This window comes from Salmo trutta, chromosome 11 (assembly GCF_901001165.1).
Source record: "Salmo trutta chromosome 11, fSalTru1.1, whole genome shotgun sequence".
Classification (NCBI taxonomy): Eukaryota; Metazoa; Chordata; class Actinopteri; order Salmoniformes; family Salmonidae; genus Salmo; species Salmo trutta.
The window spans coordinates 14,502,378-14,513,603 of NC_042967.1; the positions used below are offsets into that span (position 1 = coordinate 14,502,378).

Sequence of the window (11,226 nt, forward strand, 5' to 3'; positions counted from 1 at the left end):
ATGCACGTTGGAGAAACCACACCTCTGCATCAAAGTGCTGACAGCTGTTCCCATTGATAAAAGAAAACACTTTGAGGTGAACTAATCATTTATCATCTCTATTTATTAGATACATAAAGAATTATTACGTAAATAAAACACAAGATACAGACATGTCCAGAAAAAAAAAGGATGTTCACATGTAGAATTACATTACATTTTAGTCATTTAGCAGACGCTCTTATCCAGAGCGACTTACATTTCATACATTTAAAAAAAAAATCCCATACTGGCCCCCGTGGGAATCGAACCCACAACCCTGGCGTTGCAAACACCATGCTCTACCAACTGAGCCACAGGGAGGCCTTACATCAAATGCCACACTATATCAGTAACGAAAACATGCATAAATAACTAGGCTCTTGAATGTATATTACTGAATAAGAATGTTATATAAAAAAAATCACTCAGAATTAGTAGACATTAAGTCAAGGAATGTTTTTTCTATAATAGGGTAGGCCTACATATCCTAGATTTGCAATTTTAACATTTTCAATAGACCAAGGAAAAAGGCAACATTTAAAAGTTTTTAAAAAGTGGCAAATCTGAACCTAGAAGGTAGCTATAACCAAAATCCTATGCTAAACTGAAGCGATATATTGACATGTAAGAAACACATTGAATGAAATGATGAACACAGCAGTAGCCTATGTAAAGTGTCCATTAATCCTTCCAGAAGCCTCTGTTGGCACATGCCTCTTTGAGCCTGGCCAGCAGTATCTCCTTGGAGGGGTAGATGGGCAGAAACAGTAGGAAGAAGCAGGCATGGGATTCTGGGAAATGTAGTTCAGTAGAGTTCTGCATGACCGCTAACTTCATCTGGATCTTGTCCATGCCCAGGATGGGAGTGCGATCACAGCCCGTCAGGAACACTGAGAAGGAAGGGAGAGCGAGTGAAAGGTAGACAGAAAGGGAAGAAATATAGTGAATGTCATTGTGTGGTAGGTAGCCTAGTGATTAAGAGCATTGGGCCAGAAACCAAAAGGTCCCTGGTTCAAATCCTTGAGCAGAGAAGGTGAAAATATGTTATGCCCTTGATCAAGATACTTAACCCTTATTGCTCCTGTAAGTCACTCTGGATAAGTGTCTGCTAATTACTAAAATGTGTTCAGACAAAAATGATGTGTAAATGTTCTTGGAGAACAGGAAGTTCAAATATGCAGACAAAACCTTGAACCAGCATTATGAAAGACTGTATGGTTCCTCCAGTTTTACTCAACCGAGAGCAATTTAGTGCCATACTTACGGAGGAAAGATTTCTTTTGGTAGTCTGTCAGTTCCTCAAAAGCCTCCCAGAATGTGACGATGTTGGGATGTCTGGCATGGTACTCTCCATCATACACAGTGTTCTGGATATACAAACCAAACAAATGGCAGCAATAATTAAACAATATTAAACTTGCACGCCATTTAAACGATTCACCACTCAAAGTCACAAAGCACCATGTATAGCACATTATCTCCTAGTCCCAGTCCTAACTTGAGAAATGTACCCATAACTTGACATCAAAGCAAATCCCCCATCAATATAAATGCAGCAACACATTAATTGATTTATGCCCTAATGTCTCAAGTCAGCACCCAGCCCCACACTGAGTAATGAATGATGGTTGTATATAGACCTGTTTGAGCGTGTCCCAGTCGTAGTCCTCTTTCCCCACCATGACTCCCCTGAGCTCCTCAGGCTGGAACAACTCCACCACATCCCTGTCACACACCTTGAAGAAGCCTCTCCTGAACTCTTCAAACACCTTCTCCACTGATCGGTTGAAGGCGAGGTTCACGTAGGCATCAACAAACTGCTTCCTGTAAAAATAATTAATGGTATTTTTATATTTAAATTTTTTTTAAAAAAAACACAGAAAGCATGCTTGTTGTAATTTCTAAGACGTCGACCTTGTATTATGCATTACAGATGTAAGACTGTAATGTGAGCCAGTTTGCTACAGCAGGAAAATAATCCTGCAGCAACAGAAAATGTGAATTATTATGTGGATAATAATTAATGGACATTGTTGTAGGGGTTGATACATTTTTCTTAAGGGAAAATCAAGTCTGAAGCCTTTTTAAACCTCAAATATATACTACACTTTTTAAATGTACAGCAACAGGGGGATCAAATTAAGATCTTACATCTGTAGGAGTAAAAGTTGCTGTAGCCTTACTTGTTAAAACTTGTGACTGATTTTCCTGTTTCTTTGGGATCAAGCTCCACCTTCAGGTCATCCCAGCTCACCTGATGAAAATAAACAGTTTTACCACTATTCACATACTGTATCTAGGGATATTTCATTGCTCAATCAGTTTCAATACTATACATACGGTGAAGGTCATGTCCAGGTTTTCTTCAACATCATCATCAGTGTAGTCCTCCAAGAGGTACCGCAAACTTCTTCAATTACAATGAAAATAAATTAATGTTTAAACATTTTAATCAATTTCTAAGGGATACTAATTAAATGCTAAAATGTACATTCTAAAATACAAACGTACCTTCCCACAACAGGGTCAAACTCTTTCAGGTCCTCCAGGGAGGGCTTGACCCCCACCATCTTCTTGAACAGGGCCAGAGGGAAGGGCAGGTGTACAATGTTGTGGTTGTACAGGGCCATGCCACACAAGACACCAAACAGGAAGTAGCTCTTCTCCTCCACTCTGGGCTGGTAATAAGGGTAGGGGGCACATGAGCCAAGGCAGAGGTAAAAACAAGAATAAACACGAGCAGGCACCATCCCAAGCTGTGAAGACTTTTTCAACTAACTTTTATCTCCTTTTTTTGTATATTTCTTTTGTCTGCATACTGCAATTTAACATTTATGCTGCTAATGTGCACAGCCTAACTAATAATAAAACCTTGGTACATCAGGAGGAGAGTAGGGAGTGATGGTAATTCTTGTAAGCAATGCTTTAATGATTGATACAGTGTAGATAGTGGCACTGCTGTAGTGGTTGAATCTCTTTGTTGCTATTAACTGACTAAATGTATTTTGATTGTTTTTAGAATAATCTAACATTTCTTACTCAGCAAATTTTTATTTGCTTGAGAGTGCAGTGATTTATTATACAGTAATGAAATCGCAATTCCCTAATTCAAGTTCTTACCTTGGCAGGGAACCAGACCAGTGTCTTGGTGTCATTGTACATGAACATCTCAGACTCTGGTGCCAACAGCTCTTCAAACACATGGAGGAAGAAGTCCCTTTTGTTGACGAGAGACAGCTTCATGTCCTCCACAAACTGCACCTGAGGGATAAAGCATCAGAGGAACGTTTAGGTTGAGTTCTGACATTGTCTTGTGAAAAGCTTTTTTCAACATTTGTCCTTCCTAATTCAGGTTGTCATCATTTTACCACAAGTTCTCTCTGGAAGTAATCATGATCTGCAGCACCCAGTTGTCTGAAGGCATCTTTGATGAGTGACGGGCGCCTTAAGGTCAACTGGAAGACTGGGGCAGGGGGAGATTCTGGGTTGTCTCGGAACGTTCCAGAAGGACACACCACTGTCAGACGGTGGGCGAGTTTGTGAACCTTCTGCAATATATAAATACACAGTAGTTACGTTTTTTTTATGTCACGTGCACAACTACACTGAAATGCATTCCCTGCTTGCACTTTTCCAACAATGCACTAATCAATATCAGTGTCACTGATGTCAAAAGGAGAAGAGGACCAAGGTGCAGTGTGTGTGTGTCGTTCCACATTTTATTTAGTCTGTGAAACTACACAATACATAAACTGAATAACCAAAACAACAAACCATGACGTAGAGGTGAAAAACACTACTCAAAAATAATCACCCACAAAACCCAGGTAGAAAAACCCCTACTTAAGTATGATCTCCAATTAGAGACAACGAGGACCAGCTGCCTCTAATTGGAGATCATCCCAAACAAACCAACATAGAAATACAAAAACTAGAACCTAAAAGAAATAGAACACATAGAATAAACCCCCATGTCACGCCCTGACCTACTCTACCATGGAAAATAACAGTTACGTTAAGTAGAACATAAACACACAAGAAATATAAAAAAGAACACAAGAAATTAAGTAAGTTATATACATGGGCAGCTCTAGGGTCTATTTAGAGTGATATACAGACTGGTCTTTGGAAACCACTGGGTAGGCTATGGTGTACTTGAAAACAAAGATTCAATAAAAGGATATAAAAACAACCTTAGTACAATGTGCGAAAATGTTGAAAATCGCCATCTTGCAGGTCAGATTCAACACAAACGGGTAACGGCAAAAGATGACTGGTGTCACCTCTGTGTCCTAGAAGTGACACAAAAGAAACATGAAAGTGCATCTCAATAGTCTACATGGGTTCCATCTCTTTGTCTCGTTCCATCAATCTGTACTGAAAGAACTGGACAAGTCAAACCAGATTCCACCACTTTATCATTCTAACATTTTAGTAATTTACAGATGATTTGGTTATTTTATTACCTCCCTTGTTGACCAAAAATGCCAAAGCTTCACATCCTCCAATAGAATAACACTCTCGTTGATCTCGTCCACATAAAAGGTACTGGCTGGAACTTCCTGGGTTCTTCCGGACCTTATGTTTGCCTTTGACATAAGATAATGTCAGCATCAAAATAGATTTGCACATCTGCCTTGCAGTTCACAATATGAAGTATGCTAGGGCATGATCAACAATACTGACAAACGGCAACTACAGAAAATGGTCAGGAGGATTATAAAAATGATTGACATAGACACTGACTCTGTGGAGGTACTTGAGGGCTTCCAGCAGGAATTTGACTCCGGGGTTGTGGGTAACCAGAAGACCGTTCCTCAGCATGAATGACAGGGCATTCTTCCACATCAGAATGTGCTTAGTCATGATGGAAGGCTCCATTGAGGACCACCAGTCTTCTATAACATGATACAAGAATACAAAAGTCCAAAATATGTAAATGATATTGCCTGAGCAACAATTATTTTAAATCTTATAATATATGGTAATGTGTCACAGTGTCAGCTATGCTTCTATTATAATACAATTCTGTAAAATGATACTGATGCCAAATTCACTGATAAAGTGACAAGGTCAGAGGTTATTTACTTAATGTTTTTATGGCCGTGTCATTCAGATGTTCAACGATAACTATAGCTAAAGCCAAGACCCTCTTCATGACGCTGATGTCCTCATGGAGAAGAGAGATTGTGGGTAGTAGCATAAAGATCTCTGGTGACTTGATTGCTGGTGACTTGATAGCTGCTGAAATGCAAAGATTTTCCACCAGTGGCACAATGTTTACCTATTTGGAAAAATAACAGAGATATTAGGAGAGTAACATTTAGTTCTGTTCTAAATATATATATATTCATTTAAAATGTGGGTTTAAAGAGTGAATTGATCTTAACTGATTTCCTAATCCAAGGTATGTTCAGTAGCTGGTCGAAAACCTGGCTAGCAGCCTCTAGGTCCACTGTCAAAGCTCCGGCTGCTTGTGGAATCTCACTGGTCATAAGAAACAGAGGGCGTAGCATTAGAAACACAGGGCGTAGCATTAGAAACACAGGGCGTAGCATTAGAAACACAGGGCGTAGCATTAGAAACACAGGGCGTAGCATTAGAAACACAGGGCGTAGCATTAGAAACACAGGGCATAGCATTATCAGGAACACAACATATACAGTTAGGTCTACAGACAGTTTCCATTTCAAACCTTCTATTTTAAAATCACTTACCTGGCTTTGGTGAAACTGGCCACAAGACTTGAACTTGTTGAGAACATCAAGGATATTTCTCTGTTGGAACAAATGTGGACATATTTGATGTTTCAGTACAATTATACTATAAGAAATACAACTGTAAAATAAATGTTGATTATTTCATTTTGAGTTAACTAGAAAATAAATAAATACTAACAAAGAACCTTTGTCTACGGTAGATTATGTTTTAATATTCAATGTAAATAATATTAAATGAACCTTGCCGCCTCTGCATTTCCTTGCTCCATCGTCAGCCATTTTTGCAGCTTGGCTTCATCTAACCTCCCGATTGGCTGTTCCCTTTCAGAACTCTACAAAGGCAGATAAAGCAATATAATGAATTCACATATCTCAAACATGAATTATCAGCTTGAGACATTTAGAATGTTCCAGTCTCCCTTTTACTGGGGTATAAAAGGTCAGAAACATTACCTCAGCAGTGTAAATGAAGTTTGAATTCCATCCCACTGATATCTTCATGTCTGGTAAAAATATAAATGTACAGAAGAGGTTGTAGGGACATACAATCTCGTAATGTGTTCTTACTCAGTCACCCAAACACTACATAGTCAGTAGGTAGATGCATAATATAATTGAATAGAATCAAATACAAAATAGTAAAGAAGAGAATAAAATAGACATTGTATCCGGTACCGTTGTGTGTGACTGTCCCTGCCCCACCAGAAGCCCTTTTCAGCAGCACTGAGGTGGGTCGCAAGCAGCCCTCTGTGTTGCCAGTCCCTAGCTGACCTTTGACCCCACTGCCAAAGGCCCAGAGTTGACCTGAGGACCCCAGCACCAGGGTGTGATGGCTGGCAGAGTTACAGTAAGACAAAAACACAGTCAGACTGAGAATGTTCAAGGTTGGTTTCCCATTTGTTTATTACATGTATATATGTGTATAAGCAGCATTATGCTGTTGGTCATTACCTGCCACATGCTATCTGTGAGACCAGTCCATCCATACCCTCTACCAGTTTGGGTAGGAGTTCGTTAGCTGACGCGTTGTGCCCAAGCTGGCCTCGGCTTCCCTCTCCAAAGGTGAACACCTGTCCACCCTAAAGACCACAAAGAACCAGAACCAGTTGTTACATGTCAAGGCCCAGAGTTGTTCCTGGTCTCGTCAGGTCAGGGCCCTAATCACTTCTCTAAGAGACAGTATAATAGTATTGAAGGGTCGACACATTGGATTGACCTTTACTCTGGTAGCCCTGAGGCTTGATCTGTATTAACAGCCATAATCAGGACATATTCTGTATTACCTGTGATATTCCATTCTGTAATAAACTAACTTCTCATTTAGTATGAGACTGTATTGATGCACTCAGATAACAACTTGTATGGTTCATTGTGTATCCAGACACTTGATCGTTTGTTTTTCACCTCTGTTCAAGGTCATTTTGTATAAGTGCCTTTATTCATTAATATGTAATGAATTGTATCTTTGAGAGGTTGCTGACAGTGGGCCCACTGTTTAGGACATTAAATACCCTTTCTGAACTTAATGAACTGCAGTAGGATTTGTCTCCTTTCACACCAACATCTCCCTTGGGGCCTTCAGTAAAAAGCCTGTAATAGTATGATAGCTTGGTGAGAACAGCAGAATGTGCCTCTCCACAGTAATAGTATGATACCTTGGTGAGAACAGCAGAATGTGCCTCTCCACAGTAATAGTATGATACCTTGGTGAGAACAGCAGAATGTGCCTCTCCACAGTAATAGTATGATACCTTGGTGAGAACAGCAGTGTCCCTCTCCACAGTAATAGTATGATACCTTGGTGAGAACAGCAGTGTCCCTCTCCACAGTAATAGTATGATACCTTGGTGAGAACAGCAGAATGTGCCTCTCCACAGTAATAGTATGATACCTTGGTGAGAACAGCAGAATGTGCCTCTCCACAGCTGATGAAGGAAACCCCCAAGACTCTGAGAGCAGGCACAGCACAGATGTTGAACCGTCCTGGCAGGGGGAACAAGCATCATGCAATGTGACCACTCATTATAATACATCTGTAAAATGACTTAGTGGTTATAACAAAGGAATCCAAGTTGAAATGAGAAAATGCTGGTGGATAAGCCTGATTAGCTTTTTATACAAGTAGCATACGAAGAGAGGTAGAGTGCCGTAGTACCTTTCTCATCCACACGGTTGAGTCCCAGCTGCCCAGCCCTGTTCGCCCCACAGCAGTAGACCAGGCCTGGGAGGGTGAGGGCCAGAGTGTGGGTTCCTCCGGCTGCTACCTGGGTCACTGGGACTCCAGTGAGGGAGCGCACCAGGGCAGGAGTGGGCTGCAGAGGGACTCCCTTCCCCAGGCCCAGCTGTCCATGACTGTTCAGACCCCATGAGAACACCTGTCCTCCTGTAGAAGACAAATAAATTACATATATCATTACAATTACATCACAACAATTCCAGAGTTACATTCTTTCCTAATAAATATCATCTCACTGTCCTTTTGATGTTCACGCTTAGAAAAAAGGGTTCTTCGGCTGTCCTCATAGGATAACCCTTTTAGGTTCCAGGTAGAACCCTTTTTGGCTCCAGGTAGAACCCTTTTTGTTTTCATGTAAAACCCTCTGAAAAAAGGGTTCTACATGGAGCCAAAAACAGTTATCCAACAGGTTCTCCTATGGGGACAGCTGAATAACTCTTTTAGGTTTAAGACAGCACCTTTTTTCTAAGTGTAGTTTAACTGATGCATGTGGTTATCATAGTTTAGATGGAATGTAGTCTGTGTGAGAAACATCAGTAGGTACAGTACGTTATACCTTTAGTCAGGGCCAAAGAATGGGAATTTCCACAAGCAACCTGTATCACTGTTATCGGCAAGGGCGAAGGTATTGGAACTGGTCTGTAAAGAAAAGGAGACATCTAGTATATATTGTCTTTGTTAGTGATCAGTGGAATCCAAGAGGGCTCTCATTACTTGACAAAGTGAAATATCATCCATGATTTACAATCAAGATCTATTTCAAGTTGAAGTTTCCTTGCCTTCGCCTGGGGACTTTGGAGACAGTAGTAGGGGTGAGGCCCAGCTGTCCCTCACCCCCTGCCCCCCAGGAGTAGACCTGTCCTGACTCGCACACAGCTACAGAGTGGTCCTGACCACAAGCCACAGAGACCACTGCCCCCAGACCCTCCACTGGGGCTGAAATGGGTAGAACACACAGATTAATTTGGAAGTCCTATGTCTTGGAAAGGGTTAAATACCATTACATTTTGATTCCCTGGTGCCACTAGGGCAGTTTAACACCCTGATGATAAATGAGTTCACCAAGGTGTGCAATTGTTTTGATTGACTTTAATATTTTGTTTATGATACCTGTGATGTTAAATGTTCTAATGTAATGTACTTGTTACTGTATCTTGTAGTTTTATATTTTATGTCCTCAGGGCACCACTGACTAAATGAAAGTTCATAATCTTGAGGATGAAGTAAATTACATAGCAACAGTTCACCTTCTTTCCTCTGATTTGGATGGAGAAACGAAACTGAAACCCAACTGTGAGCCTATGTTGTAGTTTTATTGAGGGATAGCCTACCCATTTATGAAAGTTGTGGTAAAGCTCACTAGGCTAAATATAGGCTACTATACATTTTAATATAATCTGTAATTATGAACACTATAGTGACCAGAAAATGTTAGCATAATGATAAAGAATAAAATAATTCAGAAGCAAGCATCCTTTTAGCCGCACTTTAATCCTAAATAGCCTACATAGCGATCCTTGCATCCAAATAGTCAGATATAATTAAATTGTCTTACCTGGTAGTTTTGAATCTCCGTTCTGTCTGCCAAGTTGTCCCTTTGAGTTGCGCCCGCATGATAGTATCCTGCCATCTACCGTGAGAAATAAAGTGTGTTGCTCCCCACAAGCAATTTCTGTGACTTTATCAGAGAATATATTCCCTGCTATAGGAACAGACACATTCTCAAAGATTAGACCAAGCTGTCCACTCGAACCGTCTCCCCAGCAGAACATGATGATGTGATGATTGACTGATGAATGACTAAAGTGTGGTCCACCTAGGATGACTATATAGGGCACTACCTGTGCGCGCGCATGTGCCTGTGTGTGTGAGCTACTTTTCGTAAAATATCAGAAGGCATTAAATCCGATTTGCAGTAGTTATCAATGATCACTGATTTTCCAGATTGTATGCACTGCATAATTGATTGGACCCCATAATGAAAATGTAAACAGTTTGCGTTGATTGGCCCCAATTACCTTATCTGAGGAACGCTCAGCTATCTGATCGATAAAGTATGATTGGCTTTCATTAATTTCGTTTAGCATTCTTTGGCCAATCAGCAGCACAGAACGAGGGGTCCGAGCCTCCGAGGGTCGTCACTAGTAACCACATCCATAAAGTCATAATTATGTCTAAACCGTTGACGTCACCAAACCCGGGCTTTGATTTTATCTTAGCCCCGAGTCTTTTGACCTGCTGCAATGAATACTCCAAACATGAGCCCTGGCCTGCCCTGCCTTTTTAGTGCTGCCTAAAACCAGCAGTTATGTGCACGGTGGCACTTTAGGAGCCGGAGTCAAAGTGGTTTTCCAAAGTCACTTTGGAGTCGTCTCCAAAAAGTATATTTCGGCGCGCTGGCGACTGTTCCTTCTCCGAGGGAGAGAGCGCAAACAAAGATTTGTCTAACTAAACCAAGATAGACCACAGCCTGCCGTTTCCAATGGGAACAAATGAGCCATAATGGGCAGAACAAGCAAGGAGGGGGCCAAGCACGAGCTAGCGAGATCCTATTGGCGCGTTCTAGCATCATCTGCATATTTCTGTTAGGGAACAACTACAACAACAACAACTACTGAAGTGCGCGTGCGTAATAACTCAATTAGCCTTTGCACTCCTTCTAAACAACGCGATTTTTAAAATCTTTGGAAAGATTAAAGTCTACAAACCTTACTCCACTCGGTTAATAACATATTCTAATTTTGGGAACAGAAAACTGTATTGAGATCAAATGTTTAATCGATGAGATAATGTACAGAATGTAGGCCAAAATTCGTCTCGTTCCTTCTCCCAATGCACGCCAGTGGGCTTCCTCTCACTACCATATTTGATAGAGTAAAAACGCCAAGCGGATTCTTCACATTTAAAAATCCAGTGAAATATCTGTCTCATTGTTCTATCTGTGGTGCAAAGATTAGACTTAAACGTTGTTAGCTTGCTATTGCTATAGCACATTTTGTTAGCCCATGAGGATGTTGTTCAGAGTTAATGACCTCACAGTAAGCCAGATTTAAGTAAGGTACATTTCAACATGTTGACTCAAAAGCTGCACTGACAGATATGGGTGTGATATGTGCCAGAATTAAGCCTAGGCAACCGTACCACTGTTTGGCTGTTGACTACTATTGAACGGCTGACTGACATGACCTGATACCAACCTCTGCATGAGGCCTGCGTGTTAATGAAAGTCATAAGGTGCATAGTTTATAT

At 40.8% G+C, this 11,226-nt stretch overlaps 1 protein-coding gene across 1 annotated transcript; it reads right to left on the reverse strand.

Annotated features, from left to right (window-relative positions):
• Positions 1-281: 281 nt before the first annotated feature.
• LOC115202000 (probable E3 ubiquitin-protein ligase HERC6) lies at positions 282-9,749 on the reverse strand. The gene is made up of 23 exons (XM_029765860.1): positions 9,533-9,749; positions 8,757-8,913; positions 8,534-8,616; positions 7,897-8,124; positions 7,633-7,724; positions 6,693-6,820; positions 6,417-6,574; positions 6,195-6,244; positions 5,982-6,073; positions 5,739-5,798; positions 5,412-5,508; positions 5,110-5,305; positions 4,768-4,919; positions 4,488-4,610; positions 4,215-4,313; positions 3,390-3,569; positions 3,142-3,282; positions 2,533-2,699; positions 2,362-2,431; positions 2,205-2,275; positions 1,662-1,845; positions 1,286-1,388; positions 282-911 (listed from the first exon to the last, which is right to left on the reverse strand). Exons 1-23 carry the CDS (start codon positions 9,747-9,749, stop codon positions 703-705), a joined length of 3,057 nt encoding a protein of 1,018 aa, XP_029621720.1. The 3' UTR covers positions 282-702.
• Positions 9,750-11,226: the final 1,477 nt, after the last annotated feature.